This window comes from Python bivittatus, unplaced genomic scaffold (genome assembly GCF_059951505.1).
Source record: "Python bivittatus isolate LINGU-HERP-01145 unplaced genomic scaffold, Pbiv_v1 ctg000020_np1212, whole genome shotgun sequence".
Taxonomy (NCBI): domain Eukaryota; kingdom Metazoa; phylum Chordata; class Lepidosauria; order Squamata; family Pythonidae; genus Python; species Python bivittatus.
The window spans coordinates 61,333,875-61,361,827 of record NW_028277030.1 but is presented as its reverse complement, the minus strand read 5'-3'; the positions used below and the strand labels follow the sequence as shown (position 1 = coordinate 61,361,827).

The following is a 27,953-nucleotide window of genomic DNA, read 5'->3' as shown; positions in this document are numbered from 1 at the left end:
ACCAATATATCTATGTTGAGAATGGGAGTGATTAGCCTACGTTTTTCTTCTACTAGGTATAAGTCTCCCCATTATATTTTCTTAGCGCCCAAAAAATAACTTGAACACGTACACTGTGTACTGTGAAGTCAAACGGCAGCATATTTTTATAAAACTACGATGTGAAATGAGCCTAAAGCTTTTTCGCCCCCTCTTCCTCAATGGTACCTTCGGCTGACACCAGTCGCGGCTGGAGTAGGCGGGGTCCCAGCCCCCTTACGCTGTCCCCGGCTCCGGCATCCGTCTTGCGGTGCCTTCGCTGCCTTTCCAAGTAGCTTAGCTTGGTCCAGTTCAGTTGAATCCATCCTCGGAGCCTCCTTCAGACGGCTTCATGGCGTATAGTCAAGGAGGCGGCAAGAAGAAAGTCTGTTACTACTATGACGGTGAGAGAAGGGCTGAGTGGGGCGAGGCTGCACGGGGGGTGCATAATATGTCTAAGGACGGCTGTTCTTCTGTCTGTCCACTTCACCCCTCACCAATTTTATCCTTGAGGGCGTTCGTTGGCTACGCTCCTCACGCCGCCCCTCCCATACTCTCTGTCCTCGCGCGCCTTCTTTTCCGGCGCACGCGCCGCAGGCAGCCCCTCCCCCTCCAGTTTTTCTGCTGCTGTTGCTTCTACCTATTGTGTCTGCATAGCGTGCATTTGGATGGGACGTGGGTGCTCGTCTCGTTTCTGATTTCTATCCCCCCCTTTATCCCTGCATTCTTCCTTCAAATCTGCACACCTCAACATATAGCTATTTAGTAAAGAGCTGTCCGTGCATACCTGTATGGAAAGCTAATGGTTCTTTTGCCCTCCTTTCCCCTCTCGATCCCCATTTTGTAGTTGGGAATCTGATTTTGCCATAACTCAGAAATGAGCCCATTCACTGCAATAGGAATTGCTCTCAGTAGTGTATGGGACTGAGAACTTAACGCTATGGGATCTGTAGAAATAACTCATATGAAAACACAGCTTTATGCTCAGAACCACTCTGAAAGAGTTTTGTTTTCCTGTTTCTTAGACTTCCTTCCCAATAGAATGCAAAATAAATATCACTGGCTGGAAGAATTGTTTTAATTACAGGACATTTTCCTGGTCATTAAAAAACAATATTTAATGTCTGGACAGCTAAAGAATGATAAAAAAGCTAGGGGGGTTCATGTTATTTTTGAAAGAAAGGTAGAGATTTTAATTCCTATTAAATTGGGAAATGTAAGATTGTCTCCTCCATCAAAAAGTACAAGAGAAAGCATCAGAGCCAGTCCATTAATACAAGACAAAGCATTTATGAAACTCAAAAATTAAAATGGTGTGCTTCAGATATTTCTGTGTTAATACAGATATGCAAAGCTTGGTTTTGGTAAATCATTTTAAAATAGAATATATAATAGGACATCTGAGCTAATCAGTAGAAGATAAAATATTTCTGTTTGAATTTTTACCAATAACTATTTTTTTTCTCAGATGAATTGATCTAGCCTCACAAACTAAATAAAAGTGTAGTAAACTTTATCTGCTTGAAAAGACTCCAAGAATGAGCAGAAAGTGTTATATTATGTATGAGGAAATTACTAAGAAATTTTCTGTTTAGAAGAATTGTTAAATATTAATTGAAAACATAAATATTCCCAAAGTAGAATTATTCTCACAACATATAGTGATATGTGATACATGTAGCTGGCTTTTGAGCAATGGGGAGGGGAGGCACAAATTAAATATTGGCTGTTCCTAATGATCATGTTAAGATGCTATCCTCCAGTCCTTGAGTCTGCAGAAAAGTATCTTGGCGTAAACTGTGTTGTCCTGACTGCTGACTCTTATTCTGCCTCAAGAATAAAACTGGCAAGTGGTGCTGTCCTTATACTTTTAAGGAAATCAAATGGTAGATTCTCTTGTTTTTGTTTTTCCTCTCACTGAGTCTCAGCTGCTAGTGGGAAAAATACTCTCCTTAATGTGTGGTGGGGCAGGGTTGAATGAGTATAGGTGGGTACCTGGGATGTAGAGTTTAGTTACCTTTCATGTTGCCTGAATTATAGGTTGTAACTGGTTAGTCTGGCTGTTTCTGAACATGGGTCAAGCAGTATTCTGAAAGAGCACTAAACCTATGTCCAAAAATAACCCAGCTAACAGGTTGCAAGATTCACTGTTTCTTTTGTGCTCACTCTTACTCTCACTCCTGTCTGTCTTTGTGTTGTTTGCTTGCTACTTGCTTGCTCTGTATAATGGTTTTTCTCTGTTACTCAAAGTGAGTAAAAGAGTAAGCAAAGGTCTAATATTCTTTCAGAAATGCAGTTTAGCATACTGGTCCATAAAGGACCCTACATAAACTTGAAAAGCATTTCAGAAAGCACCAGTCAGACATACCAGAGGCAGCTGCCTCTGCACAACCCAGATGTTTGGCCTAACTTGTAGCCAAAGCCAGAATAGTTATGTGGCCAGTCAGTAGGAGAAATGCCTGCAGCAGCCTAAAAGGGCTAATAGAAGTTGAGCAGATCACAACCCTTGACTGCATCAGCAATCACTGTTAGTGAAGTGTGGTAGATTATGTCCACAGTTAAAATTACATCAGAAGAAGAGGCAGATGCTACTTTAAAACTGAGACAGCTAAAGAAGATTGGGCTAAGGGTGAGATACATGCAATGTCATGAAAGCATATCATTTAAAAATATTCAGTGAACCATGTTCATGCCATGGTTAGAGGGACATGAGAATTAGCCCTGTGGCTGCTGTTTAAAGTAAAGATAATATTGCCAAAATGAAATCCTACAGGTTGTAGCCGATCTGTTTGAACAACTTGCTGGAAGCTGATCTATGTCAACTTTTTTTAGTCAACTTGTGCTCAAATCACCATGGAAAAAAAACAGAATTTGGGGGCAGAAGTGCCTCGTATGATTTCATGTCAGAACCTTCAGCAATCAAAATATTAATGTAGTAGTTGCTTGCTTTGTTTCTGCCATTCTTTAGTAAGGGGGAGGGGGGAAGTGGAAGTAGAAGGAATTGGTATGCTATCAAAGGCCAGGAAGATGGACTAGGTTATCGGAGGTTAGGAATGTGCAAGGTCACATCTCTGTGAGAACCAAATGGGCACCTGGAAAGAGGGAGGGTAAGAAGTAGGGGTAAAAGTAAAGTGGGAAAAGTGCGGGCTTTCGTTTCAGCAATGCTTTGCTTAGAGTTGCATATACTTTCCAATAAATGAAATCTTTTTTGAACCTAACTTGGGTTGCACGAGATTTTACTTCATTGGGATTTGAACATCGCAGACCTGACATTTCATGAGTGAATAATATCAATTTTCCCAGAACCTCAAAGACAGAGGGCTCATTTTTAAAATTCTGAGTATGTGTCAGTATTGAAATCATTAATGTAGAAAAGTAAAATGTCTTTTCCTGTTTAGATCTTGTTGGGGGGAAAAAGGCTTAGATTAATGCAGAGGCTTCCAACTTTCTCAATTCACAGTGCCCTTAATGTCTCAATAATTTTTTCATGGTACCCCCAGCAGTTCGTGCTGTGGTGCCTCAGGGAAAGTTAGGACAGTCCATTTATTAAGTAGTAAAATATCCCATGGCACCCTTGTGAGTTTGCTGAGGCACCATAGTGCAGTTTGGGAACCACAGATTAATGGTTTCTTAGTATTTTAGCTAAGAAAATAGATCTAATGAAAAATGTTGTATAATCTTGAGCATATAATCACCATTTTCAAGAAGATATGGGATCACTTTGAAGCCTTGAACCTGACTGATACCTACAAAAATATGGCAAGCAATAGAAGACATTCAGTAAACATTGTAACTAAACAATGCCAGCAAATCTGGAGAATGACACAACGGCCAACAGATTAGAAGAGGTCAGTCAAAATACCAATATCAAGGAAAAGAAATGTAACCAAGTACTGTATGCTAACGAAGTAATATTTAGGATCATCTAGTACAGATTAGAACCCTACATGGAAAGGGAGATGCCAGAATTTCAAGCTCATTTTGGAAAAGGAACAAAAGACATTATTGTTGATGCATGCTGGATAATTGAGAAGGCCAAAAAATACCAAAAAGAATTCAATACATGCTTAATTGATTATAGAAAAGCCTTTAATTGTGTCAACCATATCAAGTTTTACAGTGTGCTTATGAAGTGAGAATCCCAGAACAACGCATTGCCCTCATGTAAAATCTATACACAAGTGTGGACCAAACATGACAAAACAGACTGGCTCCAAGTTGACAAAGGAGTATGATAAAACTGTATACTCTTTCTTTACTTATTCAACCTATATGCTGCATATATATAGAGGGAAGTTGGATTGGAAAAAGATGAGTATGGTTTAAAGTTAAAGAAACATCAATAACCTGAGCTACGTTGATAACTATTAGCTGAAAATGCAAAATTTAATCTGAAAGCTCTAGTAATGGAAGAGACACAGTGAAAAAGAGAGCCAGTTTGGTCTAGTAGTTAAGGCATCAGGCTAGAAACTAGGAGATTGTGAGTTCTTGTCCTGCCTTAGGCATGAAAACAGACTGGGTGATTTTGGGCCAGTCACTCTTTCTCAGCGCAACCCACCTCACAGGGTTGTTGTTCTGGGGAAAATAGGAGGAGGGAGGAGCATTAGGTATGTTCATTGCCTTGAGTTACTTATAAAAATAATAAAAGGTGGGATAAAAAAGTCTAAAATAATGGACTATGGTTAAATATAAAGAAGACCAAACTAATGACAACTGGTACAACAACCAGCCTTAGAACTGATAGTGAAAATATTGAAGTGGTAGATAGGTTCTGCTTTTAAGGATCAGCTATCAATAGTAAAGAAGGCAGCAATAAAGAAATAGGTACTATGGCAAAAATGAAGGCCCTGGAAAAGATATTCAGATGCCATGATATGTCTATACCTACAAAGATCAGAACTGTACATACAATGGTTTTCTCTGTGACACCATATGGAAGCAAAACTTGGACTTCGAAGAAGCAGAATAGAAAGAGAATTGACACTTTCGAACTTTGGTATTGAGAAGACTGTTGAGAATACCATGTGTAGTTCTTACTTGAAGCACAAATGACCACAAATTATCATATTCTGAACACATTATGTCAAGATTCATCTTCCTTGAGAAGTCCATAATGCTGGGAAAGGTGGAAGGAAAGAAGAGGATGAACAGCAGCAAGGTGGAAGGAGCTGATTACAACAGTAGTGGATGCACCATTGGAGGATCTGAAGGTTGGGGTTGGAAGACATCATCCTGGAGAAAGTAGTCACTAAGAGTCAACACTAATTTGATGGTACATGATAAAAATTCTTGGAGATAAAGGTGTAGCTAAATAATTTGATCATGAATTTGAAAAAGCTATCTCATATAAAAATATTTTCTGTTGTATTTGACTCAGTATTATGGAATTGAGAATCAAAGTAATAATAGGTTTTTTTGAGTCTGATTTATTGTATATTTACCCCATCCTAACAATAAAAATAATAATACATTGTTGCAGTTGTGATGGGGAATAGCATGCTAAGTTGTAAAAAGAAAGTTGACCTGTTGTTGGATTGTTCCCTTAAAATTCCCTTAAATAATTCTCTTAAAATAATAAAAAAAACTTTATTGTTCTCTTCATTTTCAAAATCAGTATCGTGCTAAAGAAAGATGCTTCTCCACATCCAGCATAAATATTTAGCTCTCTGTCCTTTCTCTGCCAGCAGACTAGTAAAAATATTTGCAACTGGTTATTTCTATTGAGAAGGCTGAAATGTATGTAATATGTAATAAGATTCATATTCTAAATACTGTGCTTGGAGAGAGTTAAATGAAAATTCTTAGGTGTTTTGTGAATACCTTGTGAAGACTTACAAAAAACGTTTGACCTCTGTCATTGCCAACAAAGGATATATAACAAAGTATTGAGATGAACTTTTGATATTGACCAAATACTTATTTTCCACCATGATTTGCAAATAAATTCTTTAAAAATCAGACAATGTGATTTTCTGGATTTTTTTTCTCATTTTGTCTCTCATAGTTGAGGTATACCTATGATGAAAATTACAGGCCTCTCTCATCTTTTTAAGTGGGAGAACCTGCACAATTGGTGGCTGACTAAATACTTTTTTGCCCCACTGTACCTATGATGAAAATTACAGGCCTCTCTCATCTTTTTAAGTGGGAGAACTTGCACAATTGGTGGCTGACTAAATACTTTTTTGCCCCATTGTATATGCTACCTATATTTTGTATAGATAGTTTAGAGTTGTTAATAAATGATAGTTTTACTATGTGCTAAGATAAACAGTACAGCGTATAGTTTGTTACACAGACAAGTGTTGCAGCTTGGTATAGAATTCCAAAATGTTGCCAGGAAAGGCAGACTGGCTGCTACATCATTCTTCTTTGGGTATTTAGTTTTAATAGTTTAGCTTTTCTGGAGAAAGAACATCCCTAGAAATGAAGGTTACATGTTGAAAATTGTCCTTGTGAAATAAAAGTCTAGTATTCTTAAAATTTAGATGTATTTTTTTTAAAAAAAAGTAAGTATTGAACATTGTCAGAAATATGTGTTGCTAATATTGAATTGATATTTATTTATAAGATTTAGAAACCATTTCCCTCCAGAGGCTCTAGGTGTTGTACAAATACAATCATAATACAATACAGTAATTGTAGAATACAATGCAAAATACATGACAAAACAATAAGTGTAGCAGTAGCAATATCACCAGTAGTGCAAACCCTACAAGCTCAGAGTAAATCTTAGCCAGACAGAAAGGTTTATCTATAAACATGTAGATTTTTCAGGATCATTTTGTTTATAGTTAAGAGATGAGATATGGGATGAAGAGAGTATTTGTTGTATTTTAAGAGATGGTAAGTTACTGAAATTGTTTATACTTGTGATGAAAAATTATTTTAAAAAAATAAACATATTTAGACATTAGCAAGGGCATTTTTACCTAAATAGAATCTATAGTAAAGCCAGTGATACAGCATTGATGTTAGATCCTGGTCGTATTGTTTCTGAAAGTTGATAATTGTTGATCTCAGCCTCTCTGAAAAGTTCTGTATAATTTTTTGTTTATTGAGTGAATTTTAGCAGACAAAAATATAAGAAATGTATAAGTTGCTGCAAATTGACTTTTTATACTGAATATACTTTATATTTCTATGTATATTTTTGTACTGAACGCACTTTCTATCACTTTATAATTAGCACCTCCCAAGAATATGTGATTTCATTTTATAATTCAAATGTGAAATTTTTGCTTTAGCTACAATGATTTCATGCAAAGGATTAAGCATTTAACAAAAAGTTACATGGAATAGTAGGTAATTTGGCCCTGAAAGCTTCTGTTTTAGGGGAAAACATATTTGCATGGAAACAATTTAAAGTAGACAGATGTTGAGGAAAGGAGGGTATTTGACTCTTCCTTCTACCTTTGTGTATTTTCCAAACTTTCTTCACTAAATTGCTTTTCACTGGGTCAAATAGCAACAAAGTACTGGTAGTCCTCAGTTAACAAGGGCAATTGGGACCAGTTGCTATCATTAAGCAAATCACCACAGGTCGTTAAGTGAGGATGTCACATGGTCACCATTTGCAACCTCCTGCCAGCTTCCCCACTGACTTTACTTATCAGAACCAGCAAAGAAGGTCGCAAATGGCGACCGCAGGACACTGCAATAGTCAGAACTCAAAGGACTGGTCGTAAGTACCACTAGTTCAGCACCATCACAAGTTCAAATAGTCGCTGAACAAGTGGTTGTTAACCAAGGATCACCTGTATGTATATTCTTGTAAGCTTTTATTTAGGATCCCATTCAAACTTCTAGAGATGATGTGATGGATATAGACCATTTCAGTGATATTAAATTGCCCTTCAGAAGTATAATTTGAAAGTTAGGGCTTACACACTTTTGCATGTATTGATTAGGTCTTAAGAGAAGAATTAAAAGTATATATTTCATCAATCTACATTCTAATTTAATAAATATGATTATTGTTTAATTGAAATAACTAAATACAGTTTACAGCTTTTCTTAAGCATAACTGCTGTGAATATGAGATGAGAATAATATCACCAGGATTAATTATCATATCTGCCTTAGGTTCAAATAATACTTTGCACATGCAGATCACACATCTTATTTATCAGCTTTTCCACTAGAGGGGGAGTGGGCATTTTCAGAATGTAGAAGGAAGTATTATTCTTTGGGAATGTCAAGAACATGTTATATAAGCTTTGTTGTAGCTTTAGTCTGCATTAAGATGGTGGCGGCTGCAAGTAGTAACATCACAGACCATAATCCTGTTTCAAATACTGTTAAGCCATCAATTATTTGTAGTTATCACTAACTCTGTTTCTTCCAGTGTCCACTGGAGTGCCCAGAGTATGCAAATGAGTTCCAGTGTTTGCAATGCTGTGTAAATTCTGAGGGCTTCCAAATCCCAGTGAGGGAATTAGAGTAGATTTTTGGTTTTGTTTTTTTAAAAGAACGTTCACTAACAAAATGATACTCAAGAGGTGTCTGGTGATTGTATCATGAAACATAAAAGTAAAGCTAAAAAAATTAATAAATAGGACTCTTGTTTGATTCTAGGTGATATTGGAAACTATTATTATGGCCAGGGACATCCAATGAAGCCTCACAGAATCCGTATGACACACAATTTATTGCTAAATTATGGCTTGTACAGAAAAATGGAAATCTATGTAAGTATGCATTTATTACTATCACTAAAAAGTCAGTGACCAATGAAAAGAATATAACCATACAAATAATATGTTGTACACATCTTAGAATGTTAAACTTCATGCAATGTTATATTTTATTGTGGAGACACTAAGACTTTTTTAGAATGATATCACTAGGTCAGAATGAGGAATGTGTTGGGCCATAGATTCCAAACTCAAGTGATCTCTCCTGCCACAATTATGTTGTAAGTGTTCCAAGTGAGCATCTGTAGGTACAAGTCCATCTCAGTTGCCCTGTACCCTCTCTGATAGGGAAAGAAAATAGCCACCTAAGATTGTTGTAACTCTGCTTGTAGGGGTTCAATTAAAAGGCCTTCAGAAGCAGCTATATTAGGGCCTTCCATACTTTTCTTGATGGGGCAGGAGAGCTGAAGGTGTTCCATGTTGAATGAGTCAGAATGGGGTTGGAAAAAGGGCTCCCTGTTGAAAAGGTGAAGGCATCCCATGCAAGGCAGTGCAGGAGCTGCTGGAGTAAATTTCTTCCTGCTGGAGGAGATAGAGTGATACTTTCCTGTGGACACTTGAAATGGTTTAAGTTCACCACACATGCTGTAGAACTTTTTTCCCAATTATTTAACATATACTTGATACAACATATCTTTTCTTTTATTATTAAAAATATTTTATATTTAGTTTTTATATGGCCTATACTTGGTTTCCGCTTTATTATAATATATATGCAGGAACTATTGTATTTACATGGCAAACCCCAAATTGGAATTTTTAATCTACTTCTTTGTATCAGTTTAATGTGTCTGATGAAATTTGTCTTTACTTAAAATACTGTTAGCTCTTTTCCTGTAGTACAGCTGTGTCAATCTTTTTGCTTATTAGCGCCCCCACAAAGCTACAGCAGAAGAAATGACTAAATACCACAGCGATGAATACATCAAATTTCTTCGTTCAATAAGACCTGACAATATGTCTGAATATAGCAAACAAATGCAGAGATGTAAGTGTCCTATTGATTTTAAAATAAAATAAATTCTTAACTTTTGAGAGCCCTTTCCTAGCATAAGAGATGCTGTGATCTTGCATACAAAGAAAATCTAAGCACCACTTTTATAGCAGTGAATTTTTCCTCAATATTGTCTTAAGGACTTGATTTAAGGAAGAAATTTATAAAATATTGTAATTATTTTATTACTTTATTACAATTTTGGTGTGGTTGTTAGCATTTTCAGTAGTTTATTTCTTTAATTGCCTGTTATATGGAGAATAATCAAAACTTTGCTCAAACAAAATGCTGCTCAATTGTACAATCAAATTGTACAATCAAATTGTAGTTTAAGGGCTGAAAGTGCTCAGTTGTTCAATTGTTCCTTTCTGTTGGGATTCACAGCCTTCTCTCTGGTTAAAATGAGCTGTGATGCAGCAGTACATCTCCATCAGAATAACCATATCACTTCTAATCATGATTAACATATCAGAGGCAGATAGCAACGATTGCCTTTAATCATGTGGTTGCTTACCTTAAAGGTAGGGATGTAGTAACTAAAGGGCAATGCTATGGTTTGGGGATTTGGCAGCATTATTTTGAATCTTATTTTTTGAAAAATATAGAGAGAGAGAGTGGGAGAGAGGAAGTTTCAAATACATGAATTTGAATGTATTTGCTTTACAATTTTAGGATATTATAAGCATTAGAGGAGGAAAGCTGCAGTTTTTAAATTTCTAAGTGTGAATATATTAAGTTTGCTGGAGCTAGGTAATCATCAACAGTTGCAACATCTGTAGTAATGGAGTAAAATTGTGGAACAGTAACATTAACTTCTAAAATAAACTAATACCAGTGATGTGCCTCATTTGGAATTATGCCACTATAGTGTTGTTTTTAACTTTCTCAACTTCATGAATTATTAGTATAACAAGCCTAAAAATACTGTACATACACTTTGAAACAGAACTTTAGAGGATTAATAAAACTTTCCTTCTTTAGTTAATGTTGGGGAAGACTGTCCTGTCTTTGATGGACTGTTTGAGTTCTGTCAGCTGTCAACAGGAGGCTCTGTAGGTAAGTATATTCTTCTTAGGTATTTTTCTTAGTTACTGATTTTTCAAAATTTGTCAATTAAGTAGCAGTAACAGTATTACTTTAGATACCCTTTCATGTTCTATGTTGGGTAGAAGTAGAAGTGGCACATTTTTTATCATGTTCATTTTTTTTTTTTTGCTGATGAAATGATAACGACCTAATAAACAGAAATATTTCACCCCCTTTAATTTTACTTGCTTGCTTGCTTATTTATTTATTTCGCCATTTTTGCAATACTGAGCTCCTAAATAAGGTACTTTATTTCTTTTGTCTTCTGGGGGAATCACATTGCTGGAGTTTGGCAATTTGGCCAAAACTTTCTAGCTACACAATCCTGTAGGACTCTGAGCTCTGAGGTCCATAAAATTGGACTTGAGTATCACATGCGGTCCATGTGTTGGTCACTTCGCATGGAGGTATTTTTACGTTGGACTTGGCAAAAGTATAGGTAATAGGAATGGTATTTTTATTGCAATGTGAGGAAAAAATGAGTAGAAATTGAAAATAAAACAATAGAATAAATAAGAAACATCATTAAAAGTGGCATTCAGTGTATTACAGGTAATCCTTGTTTAATGTCCATTCGTTCAGCAACCGTTCAAAGTTATGATCGTGCTGAAAAATAGGCTTAAGAGTGGTCCTCAAACTTACAACCATTGTAGCGCCCCTGCAGTCATGTGATAATTTGGGCCCACCCACATTTACAATTGCCCCCCCCCCCCCACTGCCACTCCCAGCTGACCTTTCTCCCTGTCCTCCTCAGTGTGATTGCTAGGTTTTTGCCATGCAGTAGGAGAGCTTTGTGGCATGGCAATGAGGTAACTGGCTTGGGCAACTGGCCACACTGTGGCAATGGGGCTTCGCAGCATGGGGCTTGAGGCAGCACTCCTTGGTGGTGGTGCTGGGGCTGAAGTAGAGGCCTGGGGGCAGCAGCGGCAGGCTGAGACTATCCCAGTGCCATGTCACTGAGCAATGCCGCTCTTTAGGGCAACCAAAAGGGCAGAGATGGGGGAAGGATAGGCAGGTGGGGGGTGTTGAAGAAGAGGCAATCCCTTACCTTAGAAGAATCAAGGCTTGGGGCTGGGAGAGATTAAGCTGGGAATGGCTTGGATCAGGGTGGGTCCTCACCTAATGACTGTGTAGGATTTGCTTAACGGCAGCAACAGGGACTGCCAGAACTGCCATCGCTAAGCATGGCAGTTACGTGATTTCTCGTTTAACAACCATATCGCTTAGTGATGGAGTTGCAGGTCCCAGTTGTGGTCGTTAAGTGGGGACTATCTGTATGTGCTTTGTAACACATGATACCCAGTAGCAGAAGTGCTTAAAAAAAATGTTAAAATTCAAACCAGAACAGAAAAGTGCTAAGTGAGACTGCCATTTTTCTTGCTAGATATTATATCTTGTCTTTTCATTTCTGCAAAAGATTTTTAACTGCATTTTCTCATGTTTCTGTAGCTGGAGCAGTAAAATTGAATAGACAACAAACGGATATGGCTGTTAATTGGGCGGGAGGACTTCATCATGCTAAGAAATCAGAGGCATCTGGTTTCTGTTATGTTAATGATATTGTGCTTGCTATTCTTGAGTTATTGAAGTAAGTTCCTGGTACAGTTATATATATATATATATATATATATTTATAATTTGTCCTATAAATAAGTTGAAAACATGAGTATTGGGCTGAAAGTGAGTACATTGACCAGAGAAATAGCAGAGCTAGGACAGAGTTTTTTGGTAGTTTGGAATTCTCTTTTTTGCACCCTGACAGATAACTAATTGAAATTGTAAAACATTCTTCCTAAATAATTTAATTTAAAAGTGTTATCATCTGCTCTAAAACTATCCTGATTACATTCTTGCCATTAGAAGTGAAAGAACAGCTATAAGAAGCTATTATTCCCAATCGTGTGATGGCTTTACTATTTTACAATAGATAATGCTTATTGATGCCCTGGTTGTCATGAATGTTTTGCTTTCTTCTTAAAGTATAGATAATCATTATATTCTTAGACCAATCTATTATGGGTAACAGCTAAATTAGGACCAAATATTTCTTGATTGCTTGTCTGTAAAGTCTTTCAATATATCTGTGGACTTGGTATTCTCATTTTCAATAATCATTTCTTGACGAATTTGTAACACAAACAAAATGGGTAAGTCTGTTTATTTCAGTTAATTTCAGTCTTATGTAAAAGTGCAAAATGATGTTAATACAAAATTATGCTATTAGGGTTTTTTTAATTAATAACAAAAGGAAAAAAAGTAAAACAATGATAATAATGATGGAGATACATACATTATCAAAGAGAAAAAACATAAAAAGTGCTTTACAAAAAAGTAAAAAAAGTATGACAAAGAAAAAAGACATAGTATGATATGTCATTGTGATTATAACAGTAAACAGTTACAATTCTATATAAACAAATCTGATGCAAATATTATTCAAGTACGTATATATTTCTAATTTATATGACTATCGTGTGGGTTTTTTTTAATCTACTGTATTTTGTATAAATGAGTCCCATATTTCATTATATTTGTCCATACAAAGTCTATGTCAGTAGGCAGTCCACTCATAAGTGGCAAGTGCAGTCATGTCTTCAATCCATTGAGTAAATGGGACCATACATTTATCTTTCCAATGCTGCAATATCAATCTTTTAGCTATAGTAAGGGCATGGAGAATCCATTTACATTGTCCAGTTGTCAAGTTCCATGTACTAGGTATGTAATTCAAGAGAATATTATCCTCTGAAAATTTTAGCTTTTGTCACACAGTTACATTTATATGGTTCAGTACATAAGTTTCTCCCAAAACTTAGTTAAGTATAGGACATTATAGAAGATTATGGTATTAGTTAATATAGAGAAACTATTTTTTCCTTGTTTGGGGTTAACAAATACAAGTGGAAAAAGTCTAGTTCCTTTAAAGCTAGTATTAGGAACCTTATCATGTATAAGAAGTAGGGCAATCATAAAGGTAGGATTTACAAATTATCCAGTAAACAGCCTATATTTAAAGTCTTACTGAAGTCACAATGGGCATAAACACAGATGTGTAGGTGTGTATTTAACCAGTACTTTTTCAAAATCTTAAATTATATTCATGGGCGCTATTTACATCAAGAGGAAATTAGCCATAACCAGAAATTGAAGCTTAAAGAGTTTCTTTGTTCATGTATATATGAAAACTCACTTTCTCTTCCACAAAGATAGAAAGGTTCATTAGTATTATTACATAATTAAAATGTCAGCAGCTTCAATTGAAGAAGCAGCTTATTTGAGAAGCATCATAGCAACGAGACTAAATTTTAAGATCAAATGATGCAAAAATGCACACATATACATTTAAACAGAAAATATAAGAGTGACTAGGAAAATTATGATATTTAGACCTAATTGCACAAAAGTCCTAATTGCAGCAGGCAGATTCAAGGTACAGAAGAGAGAAAGAAAATACAAGAGAAAGCAAAAATACAAGAAAGCAGAGGGTCAGGAAATAGAAGTGTATACATATACAGGGGCATAGTGTACCTTATTTTCACTGTCACTTTTACAACCTTCTGCAAAATTCATACCTTTGAAAAACAGTGTTTTGCTGCCAAATGTTGGTGGTGTGATTAGGAGAAAAAAGAGTGGAGTGTTCGCAAATAATGGGGCTGCATAATTTAAATTAATTAAATTTTAAAAACTAAGCAATTTGCAGAATGTTTATAGGTATCAATGTTGTGTGGCTTGGGAATATAATACAAGGAGGGGCAACAAATTTGGTAAGATTTATCATAGCTACATGTAGAAAGAACATGGATATACCTTTTTGTTTTATGTAACTTTTCTGTCTTCTGTGCAGAATTCAAGAAAGTGGTTTCCACCTTAAGAATAAGAAAAAAAATAATCAAATAGCAAATTAATGTTACACTAAAATGCTACATCTTGAATTACACACACACACAGTCTTATAGAATCTTATGAAAGGAGAATTTCTTATCCTGTGTCCTCTCCAAGCTTCTTAGAAAAGCCTCTTTCACAGGAGAACTTGCCAAATCTGGACAGATAGGCTTCCATAGGTTTGCTAGATAGCTTTTTATTTAACTAACACATAAATAAAACAACAATAAATAGCATTATAAGAAAACAAAATAAAAATTCATGGCCGTCTGTACAGTACCAAACAGACTTTATTGCAGTCATTGACCAGTGTTCCATTAAAAGCAAAGTAAAATACAAAGTAAATAATTTTAATTTACATGGTCAGCATGATTCAGTCAAAATGAATTTTAGAAATAATAAAATGGAGTTTGGCCATATTCAAAGAAATTGAGTCATATTGGTTAGTTAACAGCAACTGTACATAAAATGCATTTGAATGGCCTGAAAAATTAGTTATAAAGGAAGTTATAAAAGATAGCTTTGGGTCTTTATAAAATGGACAGCGCAGCAAAACATTGACCATATTTTCAATTGCCTTTCACCACAAGTACAGAGTCTTTATTTATATATTCTGAATTTCCCCTCAAGAGCAGCCACTGGGAATACATCAAAATGTGCTAGGTTAATGTTCTTCTGAACTTAGTTATGGTTATTTGATTTAAATATTTTGCTGGTCTTAAAAGGGGGAGTGGCTGCTCAGAAACACATATCTAAGGCAAACTGATTGAATTGACCTTCTTTGTTCATAACATTTTGTTTAAACCTGCTTGTAAAAGTGTGTCTTATGAGAAGAAACTTCTGTTAAAGCAATCTTGTCCAAGTCAATTCAGAATTATTAACCAAGATCAGAGGTTCTAGACTAAAAGCAAAAAACAGTAGCTGTAACCAATTTGAAACAGTACATAGGCTTGCACTGGTCTACTCAGATCATGCCAGATTCACAGAGCAAACATATCTAAAGTAGAGTTTTTATTTGCTCTACAACTTAGGATGTAGAAATAAAATCAAATGCAGACTTACCGTATTTTTCCGACTATAAGACCATACTTTTTTCTAAAATCCTTACGCTAAAAATTGAAGGGCGTCTTATTCAAGGAAGTCAGCCGAGGACAGAACCGCGCGGTTGCAAAACTGCCCATACTTTCTCTCTGCAGACAGGCTTCCTCCTATTGCTAGCCTCCAATCATGAGTGAAATAGCTTGTCTCCCAAACAGACTTCTTCCAGTCACGAGCCTGATGTAACTGACGTCAGCTGATGCTGAACAAACCAATTAGAGGAAGTCTGTTTGCAGAGACAAGCTATCGGCAGTTTCACTCGTGATTGAATGTAATCAGTTATGCAAAAGAGCATGGAAATAGAGCTGCAGAGAGACGGTTTGGACCTCCTCCCACCGAGTGTATCAGGTAAATGTTAACTAATTACTAAATAAAAATGTATTCTGCACTATCTTTAAAATATTGATTTCTTAATTTTGGGTTGGAAAAGTGGGGGTCGTCTTGTACATGGGGGCGTCTTATTGTCGGAAAAATACGGTAATAAGCAGTGTATAGTGCAGAGCTTGGCTTAACTGTATACTTTTCCAGTTAGTGCTGTAAAATAAGAGTATGATTTATAACATCTAAACCTTTGCCTATTCTTCAGCCAATATATGTTCTGAATTAGGTTTATTATATAGATGCTTAGCATAAAGCTTGTAATTGTGTTTAAGAGACTGATAGGCCAATAATTAGCAGGCAATCCCAATTGCTTATAAAGCTGAGCCCCACTCTCTTGGATTTTATGCAGTGGGATCTATAATCTTAAACATGGAGGCTAATACAGAGTATCCTCCATTTCGAATTACGTACTACAGATGGCTTAAGTAATGACACAATTACTTAATCCAAGTAAAATCATCACCTGGAGCTTTATCAGGCTAAAGCTATTAGGAAAAGAAGAAAAGCATACATTTGGGAGTGTATATATCAGGACATTTTTAATTTTAAGGTGAGAATAAGAAAGGGCTATATTTTGACTGGAATGCAAAATTTATTTAGTAATACTTAATACTAGGGGATGAGAAAAAAAATCATTTCCTAGAGTAACGAGACTTCCCACCATGACCATTGCTGGTGGTTGTAAATTAGTAACAAGTATCACTATGGGTGACCTAAAGCCCTTGATTCTTTCTTTTCTAACTCTTGGAAGCCCCTCTCACAAGAATTGCCATAAATTGATAGCATTGCTTCCTTCAGCTTTAAAGTGGGAAACAAAAAAAACTGTAGTATAAGCCTAAAATAGCCATATCACAGTTCAAATAAGAAGCTTACATAATTGTACGTTTGTTAAGATGCAGCTGTCAATACGGTTATTGCATTGTGATCTCCCTATTGTACACTGAATATGCAGTATAATATTGTATATGTAGTACTGTGTTCTGCACCATCATCTAGGCTAATATTGGGGAATGTTCTGATAATACTGGAATTGCATGAAGGATAGATATGATTGTATTGTGGAACTTAAACCTGCATATTAGAGATAAAGCTGTTTTATATTACTGGTTTAGTTTGGGAAGGAAAGCAAAATCAAGGATTAATTTTCCTCTAAAGAAGAGTAGTGAGATTTAATGTATTGCTTTCTTTCCTTTGTGTCCAGATACCATCAAAGAGTTCTTTACATTGATATTGATATCCATCATGGTGATGGTGTTGAAGAAGCTTTTTATACCACAGATCGAGTTATGACAGTATCATTCCATAAATATGGTGAATATTTCCCTGGAACAGGAGATTTAAGGGTGAGTTGAGTTATAAGCTTATCATTTAATTATGACAGCATTTTAGAAATGCTATTCTTAAGCCTCATTCTCAAGTTAAATTAGTTATTATTTTTCTGTCCAGCTTTTTCTATTAAGTTCATTTAAATTTGATCAAGATTTACATTGACATGATATCACTCCACCTTAGTGTAAGTCCAGAGCCATATTTTAGTATATTTCTAGGAGAGGTAGTATAATGCTTTGAAAGTAATTGCACCATTATATTAGATGTTGCACCTGGAGATGACTAAAGTTTTGAATAAATGTAATTTTAGCATCTAGGGTGATTACAAAGTTCTTCCAACCTAATCTCTGGATTCCATTTTCAATTACAAGATAAATATCCAGAGAACCTCAAAATGGCTGGTCAAAACTAATAGATAGCAAGATGCCATTAAGATTTGCCAATATTATAATTGAACTGAGAGTCAGTCTGGTATAGTGGCTAAGGCATCTGGCTAGAAACCAGGAGACTGTGAGTTCTGGTCCCACCTAGGCATAAAGCCAGCTGGGTAACCTTGGGTCAGTCACTCTCTCAGCCCTAGGAAGGAGGCAATGGCAAACCACTTCTGAAAAACCTTGCCAAGAAAACTGCAGGGACTTGTCCAGGCAGTCTTCGAGAATCAGACACGATTGAATGGATGATGATGATGATGATGATGATGATGATGATGATGATGATGATAATAGAACTATAAAAATGATGACATTGCTTCATATACAAGGACTAGTATGACAGCAAACAAAATATTTAGCATTAAAAATTATATCCCAATATTTTGTTCCTGTAAATGCTGTGAAAATCAACATTGTTATTTTATTATGAATAAATACATTCACTGTGTTGTATAATGGGTAACGTTTTATTGGAGATAATGCTATATTATGCAGTAGCAGTTACTGTAAAGGAACTACAGAAATTTGAGTTCACAGACAAGGCAGTACATTGGAAAAAATAACGGTCTGTTATTAGTCCAGATAATCCAGTGTCAGATCACAGTTTAATTCATAATTATTTAAGACTGTATCCATGACAAAGGTCATTGTATCACTAGAATCCGTTAGACACATTTGAGCCCAAAGGCCAATACTTGGCTGTTATTTTTATTTAGAATCCTAGCTGCATCTGAAAAACTGAATTCCAGTCTCCTTTAGAAGTGTACTGCTTTTTTAAAAAAAACTTTAAAAGAATAACCAGTAGAACATACTTTACAAAAAAGTTCAGACATTGCACTAAATCATGGTTTAAGCATTGTTTTGTTGAACAAACTACAGTGGCCTTGTTCTTATATAATGCTGTTCTACATATAATGTTGGGCCAGTGTAATGTTTAAGTTGTTGGATTTGGACTAAGGAGATCTCAATTCAAGCCCCCATTTGACCAAAAAGCTCACCAGCTAAGGGGAATAATATTAGGGGGAAACCCCATGTACACAATCTTAAAAATCTCAGAAGAAAGTCAGAATATAAATGTAGTAGACATAACAAATCTAGTTCTGGTAAAGTTTTGTGAGCAGAGCAGCTAGCTGTAATAACACATATATGGGTGCATAATCTTGTTCCTCTGAACTATAACAGTCAGGAAAACAGATAATTTATGTAGCCTCAGAGCTTATTGGTAGTTAATAACATTTTAAGAAACTGAAAAAGTTTAGAGCATCCTTATTTTGCCAATTTCAGGTTGCCTGAGTCTTTAGTATCAGTAGGGCTATGTTCTGAGGTTAGAGAAACCAGGTGATTTTTAATGTCATTAGATGTTAAGACTAATGATGGCCTAAATCCCTGTCCCTGCCTTGATGTTTACACTAATAACAAATATGGAATTCAGAGAAATTTAGGAATTCCTTTCCTTTTACCTTTTGATAGGAATCAAATACGATAGTTTAGAAAGCTTTTCTCAACCTGTCTGACCACAAGATGGTACTATTGCTTCATGCTAAATACAGGTGAAACTAATTTCTTTTACACTGCAAAAACATTGATCTTAAACAGTCTTGCTTGTGAAGTACATTTAAGGAACATTTTTATTGAAAGCAAATTTTCTGAAATTTTCTCTCCAGAAGGCAAAGTCAGCTAAATTTTAACATAGCTTTTTTTCCATAGTACTGGGGCTTTAATTTATTGATTCATTTTTATTATTTAGTTACCTTTGAGCATGGCAGGCTCCTACAACCACACCAATGTATAATAATGTATATTATTACATAATCTATACAATGGTTTTTTTTGAGAAGGAATCACTTGATTAAGAATATAGCACTATTGAAGGCCTACCCACAAAAAGTTTAGTTGATGGTATGAAACACCACTGAGAGGTCTTAACAAGATCTGAAAGGTTGCACTTCCCCCATCTAGGTCACAGCACACTTCAGCCACCAAAGCAGCCAATGCCATTTTCATCCCAGGTCCTGGTCTGAATCTGGACTGGAAGGAGTCCAAATAATCTGTTTCTTCTAGAGGACCTTCTGCCGCTTTTTCAATAACCTACCTTAAAAAGGATAGGAAAGGTTGGAGATGGGACAATTATTTTCTAAAACAAAACTTTTTGAGAAGTTGCACCACTGCCTTCTTTGTTATCCATTCTGAGGGCACTCAGTTGTTTCTGTATCAATAGGCTCCCCACTGGAAATAAAGAGTAACTTCATTCTGGGGAATATGAAGAGTAACCCATTGTTTAAAGGAATGCAGCCGTTAACATTATTGAATGAAGGATTTTGAATTTATATAAGAATGCTAGGGGATGAGCATAAAGAAATATGATTGTTATGTCTTTTGCTTAGTGAAATGTGCCACGTTTCTTGTAGATAAAATAGCATGTGACTTTACGGATCTGACAGAGCAGACCCATGACTTTACTCCCTATCCCCAGGTAATTGGTTGTTTTATAAAATCTAACATGCCTGTATAACTATATTTTATGCCATCCTCATTCTTGGTGAAAGACACTGTATTTTACCTTGTACAGTGACTCCAAATCATGCTTTGCTGAGATAAATTGCATCCTAATTATGCTTCTGGGTCTGATTCTTCTGTATTGTCACATGTCTATAGCCTTTTTCTCTGAACATATGTCTTTGTACATTTTTCTGTTGCGCAAATCAAATGCTTTATACTGTATGAAAAATTTAATCTGAAGTATATCTGATACCTCTGGTGTATACTTTGTATTTATTTCCTATTTAATATTTCTCATATTCTGCAGTATAGAAACAATATGTTTAAATCACTGTAATGGCCAAAGTTGATCTGGAATTAAGCACAACATACCATGCTGTTTTCTCTTTCTCTTCTCGGCTATTGGTGTGCGATGTCTTCTATTCCTGTTTTTCTTATAGGACATAGGAGCTGGAAAAGGCAAATATTATGCAGTTAACTTTCCAATGAGAGATGGAATAGATGATGAGTCATATGGACAAATATTTAAACCAGTGAGTATATTCTATATACCTTTTAAAAGTTGATATTGTAATATTGAATTGAAGGTTTACTGTCATTCCTGTTTTTTTTTAGATTATATCCAAAGTGATGGAAATGTACCAACCTAGTGCTGTGGTATTGCAGTGTGGGGCAGATTCACTCTCTGGTGATAGACTGGGATGTTTTAATCTTACTGTTAAAGGTAAGGGAACAAAACATTACAGAAGCTTCACAGCTACATATTCTCTGAAATCATTGTTAGAAATTTTTGGTGGAAATGTTTTATGAGCTTTAATTCTCTGAAGAATGCAACCTTATGACTTACAATGGATTTCCAATTCTAAACAATCCCAGACATTTTTCTTTCATTTTAGCTGTATTTTCTAATACTTATGTGGTAGGTTATTTATAACCAGTGAGTTTTGGTGGGATAATTTCGAAGTAATTGTTCATTCATACCCAAGTAAAAATAGTAGTTAAATAACTTCAAGCTTGTATTGTATTGTATATGAATGAACAGGTCATCCAAGATAGATAATTGTTATTACCTGCTGAAACTTCAAATGCTTTTTATTGGCATTTGTTCATGCATTCACATTCTTTTATACGTCATGCAGTTAAAGGAATAACTTAAAAAGATATTCCATTTTGGCATCTTCACATATAATGGATTGACCTAGGCCTTATTTGCCAAATGGCATGTGAATAAACACATATACATAAACATGTACATAAGAACATAAGAATCTTTCCTTAAATATAGCATCATGTGCATATAAAGTTGCTGGTACTTAATAAGTTTTTCCATTAATGAAACATAGCTCTTACAGAATCATTTCATTAGTTAGAGTTAATTGTGGGCAGTTCTGTGCCTTTTTTGTAACCTGGAAGAAAATTTACATACAGGTAGCTCAGTGTCATAAGTGCAAAACATCTTAAAGCATTTTGGTTAATCATAATAACAGTATTGCTCAACTGTGAATTTCCATTAAGACCAATAAACTATCTGTATTTTAAAATTTTAGAACTGAGCTGCTGTATGCTTCATCCCATTTTATTCTTGTATCATTTCAGTTGTACTTTGTTTAATCATGAATTTCCAATATAGGAAATCCTTATTGGGTAATCTTCGTATTAAATATGTGTGCCTTTTATAACTGCATGTTTTATTTTTAAATGTCCATGACTTCTGACAGGTCATGCCAAATGTGTGGAAGTTGTGAAGACTTTCAATTTGCCTCTTTTGATGCTTGGAGGAGGTGGATACACCATACGCAATGTTGCTCGCTGTTGGACCTATGAGACTGCTGTTGCCTTAGACTGCGAAATTCCTAATGGTAAATATTTTGAGAGGTACCACAGTTTATACATAAAAGTGCAGATTGCCTAATAATGTAAGTTATAACAAACATAAATCACTTAAGACTTTTCTCTGCCTTAATTACCAAATTCCTGATTCCAGCAGCTCCCTATAATGTCTCACATTATTCTCACTTTAGCATGGACACAGATGTAGTACTTAGTTTTTGGAATCTTCTTGTACCATTCAAATCTTAATTTTGGTGCTGTCTATAATAAATCCCAATAGTGTCACTTTTATTTCTCTTTCTTTTATTCTTACCCAATCTCTTTCAGTGGGATTTCCATGTTCCATGAATTTTTGTGCAAGTATATTTTTTTCTGTACCCCACCCTTTTGATTGCATCTGTTCCTTAATTAACTCGTAGCTGTCCATTGCTGTGTATCAGTTAAGAGTATCATGCCACCATGTTTCACTATTCCTATCATGTTTTCCTTCCTGAGGTAGGATTTCTAGAACTTCCAGTTTATCCCTTATTTTGAACATTTCTGTACAGAAATTTCTGAGGTTTTGAGGGGCACCACCCACAAGCCCTACAGTTCTAATTTCCTGCAAAACTCTTCAGTCCCCATCCTGGCCCTCTGCTTTTCCCTCTGTGTTCTGGTTTCTTGACTCCAGAACTTGGTTACATATTTGATTGTTGGCTTTTGCTACACTGAACACTTTTGTTTTAGTTAATGCTATCCTGATGAGACTGGCAAGGTATCTGCCAAACTTCACATAATTTCCTACATTTTTGTAAGATGTAGCTCATCTCTTCCCCTGAGTCCTTCATGAAAGTAACATAGACCATTGTTGTAGAATCTAAACCCTTTTCAGTAACACCATCTCTGTAGCTAGTTATTAACTTAAAGGATCTCGTTCTCTTCTTGGGCCATGACCCTCAACTGGAAATACTGCAAAAAAAATTATGCTTACACCCCCAGTTCCTTTATCTTCTTGCTGAAGGCTTTGCAATCTCCAAAGATTCTTTCAAGATCTCTTCTGGCTATATCATTTGTCTCCACATGAATCAAGAGGAATGAATAGTTGGTGGGTTTGAATAATTTGTCTTGTAGAGGGAAGAGGGAATGGCCTTGAAGGACAAGAGGAAGAGGTGCTACCAAGGCGATGGTTTCTTAACCTGGTCTATCTTGTAGGGCTGAAGTCTCTCCATCGTGTTATGGAAAAAGCAGTTTTCCCCAAAACCCCACCTCTTAAAAGCTTCAATTGATGTTTCTTGAATGCGACAGTTTTTAAAAATAATAAATCACATAAAACCCTGTATGTAATGTATGTTATTTAAATTGTTCCACTTTAGACAGTGATTTTAAGAAAAAACAGTACCTTCATGGAAAAGTCCACCCAGTTTTCTTGGTGACATTTTCGGATGTGGTTTGCCAGTGCTTTCTTCCTCGGGGAGTTACTGACCTGATCACCTGGCTGTCTTCCATGGGTCAGAATTAACAGTCTTACTCTCCCAGCTTCTAATCCAGCACCTTTAACTGCTATATCAAATGGCTCTGTATGGTACCATGTACAAAATACCTATTTCAAAATTTTAAAGCAGATATTTTAATGGAATTATTTAAACAGTCTTTTTCCAGGCTTATACAGTGTCTTCACACATATATGTAGGCATAGAAACTTTGCTTCTTTCTTTCAAGTTTTAGCAGTTCAAAAGAGAAGTTTCTATATGTTTGAAAGCATCTCTTTTGAAGAACTTTCCTATCCTACCTTATATTATACTTGCATAGCTTTAAATGAATATAGGTTCTTATTGCTTAAATGAATAATTCCAAAATTCTAGGTGTCAAATATATTGAAACACAAAACATGACAGAAGGAAATCACTTTCTCATGTGACAGTGCAGACCCTATTTTTCTTTTGCAGGTTTTTGCATAGCAGGTGTTTTTTAACTGTATTTTGGATCAAACCATAATTTTGAACCATAATATCTTTTACTTATATCTCTTGTAGAATAAATCATTGCATTTATTTTTTTGATAATATTGTCAAATATCATACTAGTATGATTTGTAAATCTATTATGGAATTCAGCAATAAAGATATCTAAGAAGTTACATTCAATTTTGTTTTAACAGAATTGCCATATAATGATTATTTTGAGTACTTTGGACCAGATTTCAAACTGCATATTAGCCCATCAAATATGACAAATCAGAACACTCCAGAATATATGGAAAAGATTAAGTAAGTATTAATACCCTATTTTTAATAAAGATAATATAATGCTGTGAATATTTGTAAATGTTTGTTTTATTAAGTGATCAATAATAATAGGAAGTAAGGAAAGGGAGAGCTAATTATATCCAGGGCTCTTAGGTGGTATAGGAGATGAAATCTGATAGTTTATCCATTTAGTAACTTGGAAGAAATTTCACTTTTCCTTTTCTAAACTGGCCTACCTATATTAAAAAAACCTTTTTGCTTAGAAAGTAAAAGCTGCAGTAAGTCTCAGAAACCATTTTTATTGTTACATTCATAGCTTGCATATTATTTTAAAAACTGGTGTATGTTATCACTATGAAGTTATATTAGCAATTTTCAATAAGTTTACATTGAACATTGAAAATAGTATGGTTCAAAGCTTGTATTAAAATTGTGTGAACACTTACGCATGTGTATCTCTGATCACAGAAGGCCCATCTGTGAATTTCTGTTGGCCATAAGTCTTATTGCCATATAACTTACTTTTCTATGGCAATCTCAGTAACTAGACAGCTAATATTGTTGATACTTAAAAACTTCAAAGACAGGAATAGAGTTGTATCATAATAAATCATGTTTCCCTTGCAGGCAGCGTTTATTTGAGAATTTGCGCATGCTGCCCCATGCTCCTGGTGTACAGATGCAAGCTATTCCAGAAGATGCTGTTCATGAAGACAGTGGTGATGAAGACGGTGAAGATCCAGACAAACGTATTTCTAGTAAGAAGATTTTATATGTAATCTGCTAAAACTGTTGGCCTTGAATTTCTGGGTTTTGTTTCCAGTTTTTGAGGAGAAAATAATTAGACCACAAGCCCAGTGCAGTTGTTTTTTTGAAGGAAAAATCACCATGCTTCTTTGTAATTGCTTGTGAATGGATATAAATAAATAATTGCTTATTCTGTGCCATGTTGTACACAGGAATTGCATGTTACTTTTTCCTCTCAACTCTTAATGAGAGGTCATAGAAATGGTTTAAATTTATTCCCATGATGATTCTGTTTCCTACATATTATAGGAGGAGAGACATGTTATTCTGTGGTAGCCAAAAATCAGAGAGTTTGGTAGCACAATTTAAGACCAATAAATTTTATTCTAAGACATAAGCTTTTGTGAGTTGCAGCTCGTTTTATCAGATGCATGGATGGGCTTAATTGATGTAAGATTTAAATATGTAGGGATGGGGGTGGTTATACAAATGAGGGTTTCATGGGGAGACAGATTACAAGTACCTTATCAATTATTAATTGTAATGTATTAAAAATTCATTGTGTTTGTTCAGACCTTCTGAGATAGCTTGAACACAAAAACTGTAACAACAACGCTGAGTACAAGACAGCTGAATTTATCTACATCAATAGGTATCAGGTTACCAAACTCTTTCTGATTTTTCTTAAATACATAGAATGTCTTGCTGAACAGTCATTATGTCATCAGGTAACATTTGCAAGAGATGTGTAAGATCTTGTAAGAATATCTTTTTTAAATTTCCATTTTAATTCTAGTTCGTGCTTCTGATAAGAGGATAGCCTGCGATGAGGAATTTTCTGATTCTGAAGATGAAGGAGAAGGTGGACGCAGAAACGTTGCAGATCATAAGAAAGGAGCAAAGAAGGCGCGCTTAGAAGAAGACAAAAAAGAGGCAGAAGACAAGAAAGCAGGTAAGAAGTAAATGCTAAATTAATTGTATTTTCTGTTAAGCTAAGCATACCATATTTACTTGTAAGTAAATTCTGTAATCTGTTTTGCATTTAATTGTAGCCCCTTTCAAGTGTTCAACTGAATGAATAGAAGCTAGAGAATTGGACTAGGCACAGAGCCACATTATCTATTCTCTTGAACTACCACACATTCAGACAGAGATGTAAAGAACTATGCTCATATTTGCAAGAATGAGAGTTCACTTTCACTATGATCTTGAAGCCTGCTTTACTTGCCTCCTGGAAAGCTGTCTCATGTGAAAAGCTGTACTAAAGTTAAAGCAAATACAAGGACAGCTATTCTTCAGTCCCCCAGCCAAATGTATGGAGCCCAGAGAGAAAAGACTGTGGGGCTACTTAATTCTCTCTTCTCTTTGAAACCCTCCACTGTTCAACTGATTGAATGAAGGCTTTTTATGATAATATTCAGCCAGGTTTACACAGTTTATGACTTAAACCAAAGTAGCTGCATTGCTGTCTTCCTGGGTTGGGAGGAGGGATCCAAAACTACACAGGTTTTGCTTAGGTCACAAATTGTGTCATACTATGAATAGTACATATTAATGTGAATTGCCATGTTTTCTAGATTACACCTAATGCATATAATCTTATTTTTAATTCATTGTGAAATTAATAGCTTCAGTTTTATGTGAGCTGCACTCTTATATTTATTTACCTGGGAGTTCTGTTAAACTAAGTGGAGATTATTTCTTCATCATAAAACTGTTTATATTGTTTTTGCAAATTGCTACTATTTTTTTTTAATTTTTAGATATTAAAGAAGAAGATAAATCTAAAGATAATAGTAGTGAGAAAGTAGATACCAAAGGGTAAGTAAATTCCATCTGTAAAGTGTGTACCTGCTTTTAAAATGTTATTGAGATGTTAATTATCTACTTGCTGTCCATTATAAATGACAATAATTCTGTGTTAACATTTGTTTATAATATATGCTTGAGTGGGTGGGTCAAGGTCCATTCCCATTTTGAGGGAATTTCCAGAATTTTTAAAATGTGAAATGGATTCCCTAAACATCTGCCAAGCTTCAAGCACTCACTTTGGCCCATAACATTTCCCAAAAGCAAAAAAGGGCCCAGCTTTTAGCCCAAGCCGCTGGTGGGTCTCTTGGGAGCACAGAAGGGATCCATACAGGGTGCATTCAGACTTTGGACTGAACTTTTTGCATAAGAAATGAACGCAGTGTGATATTTACATGTGACCTCTGCTAATAACTGTCTTTTTCTCTCTGCCCCCCAGCACAAAGTCAGAACAGCTAAGCAATCCTTGAACATAAAGCCTTATGTCAGTCAAAGGACCCAATGCTATAATGAAAAAAATACTAAGAGAAGCTTTTCGTACTGGAAGAGACTTTTTATTTTCATTTAGTAGAATTTGGCATGGAGCATATTTATTTTCAAACAACTGTGTTTTGATTTTTGGCAACTTGTATTGTGAATTCCCCAATTATGATACAAAATTTGTTCCTTCCGCCAGGCTTTATGTAACACTATTTAAAATGGATGTGAGTTAAGATGTAGTTAAACGTCTAAACTGATCTATTAAAATTTCCCTTTTCCCTGATTGATTTTATCCCCTTTTTGTAATTATATCTTTATTAAAAAACAAACAAACTGTACTTGGCTGATTTGTCCATCATTACCCAGTATATAGTACCTGTGTATATATCATACTATTGTTATAAAAGAACCTGGTTAATCTTGAAATTGATTTATTTTGGAAAGCATA

At 35.3% G+C, this 27,953-nt stretch overlaps 1 protein-coding gene across 1 annotated transcript; it reads left to right on the top strand.

Annotated features, from left to right (window-relative positions):
- The first annotated feature begins 238 nt into the window (after positions 1 to 238).
- HDAC2 (histone deacetylase 2) lies at positions 239 to 27,843 on the top strand. Its single transcript, XM_007423472.3, has 14 exons — positions 239 to 422; positions 8,596 to 8,708; positions 9,585 to 9,702; positions 10,690 to 10,764; positions 12,244 to 12,382; positions 17,357 to 17,498; positions 20,855 to 20,947; positions 21,030 to 21,138; positions 22,133 to 22,273; positions 24,382 to 24,490; positions 25,097 to 25,227; positions 26,013 to 26,168; positions 26,980 to 27,037; positions 27,465 to 27,843. The coding sequence occupies exons 1-14, from the start codon at positions 371 to 373 to the stop codon at positions 27,493 to 27,495; spliced, it is 1,467 nt and encodes a 488-aa protein (XP_007423534.1). The 5' UTR covers positions 239 to 370; the 3' UTR covers positions 27,496 to 27,843.
- The last annotated feature ends 110 nt before the right edge of the window (positions 27,844 to 27,953 follow it).

What these genes read in the sequence shown, in the direction of transcription:
- HDAC2 (XM_007423472.3), top strand. Translation starts at nt 371, where the DNA reads ATGGCGTATAGTCAAGGAGGCGGCAAGAAGAAAGTCTGTTACTACTAT. An exon ending in AGTCTGTTACTACTATGACG is followed by an intron (nt 423 to 8,595) that starts GTGAGAGAAGGG and finishes GTTTGATTCTAG; the next exon opens with GTGATATTGGAAACTATTAT. An exon ending in AGACTGCGAAATTCCTAATG is followed by an intron (nt 22,274 to 24,381) that starts GTAAATATTTTG and finishes TTGTTTTAACAG; the next exon opens with AATTGCCATATAATGATTAT.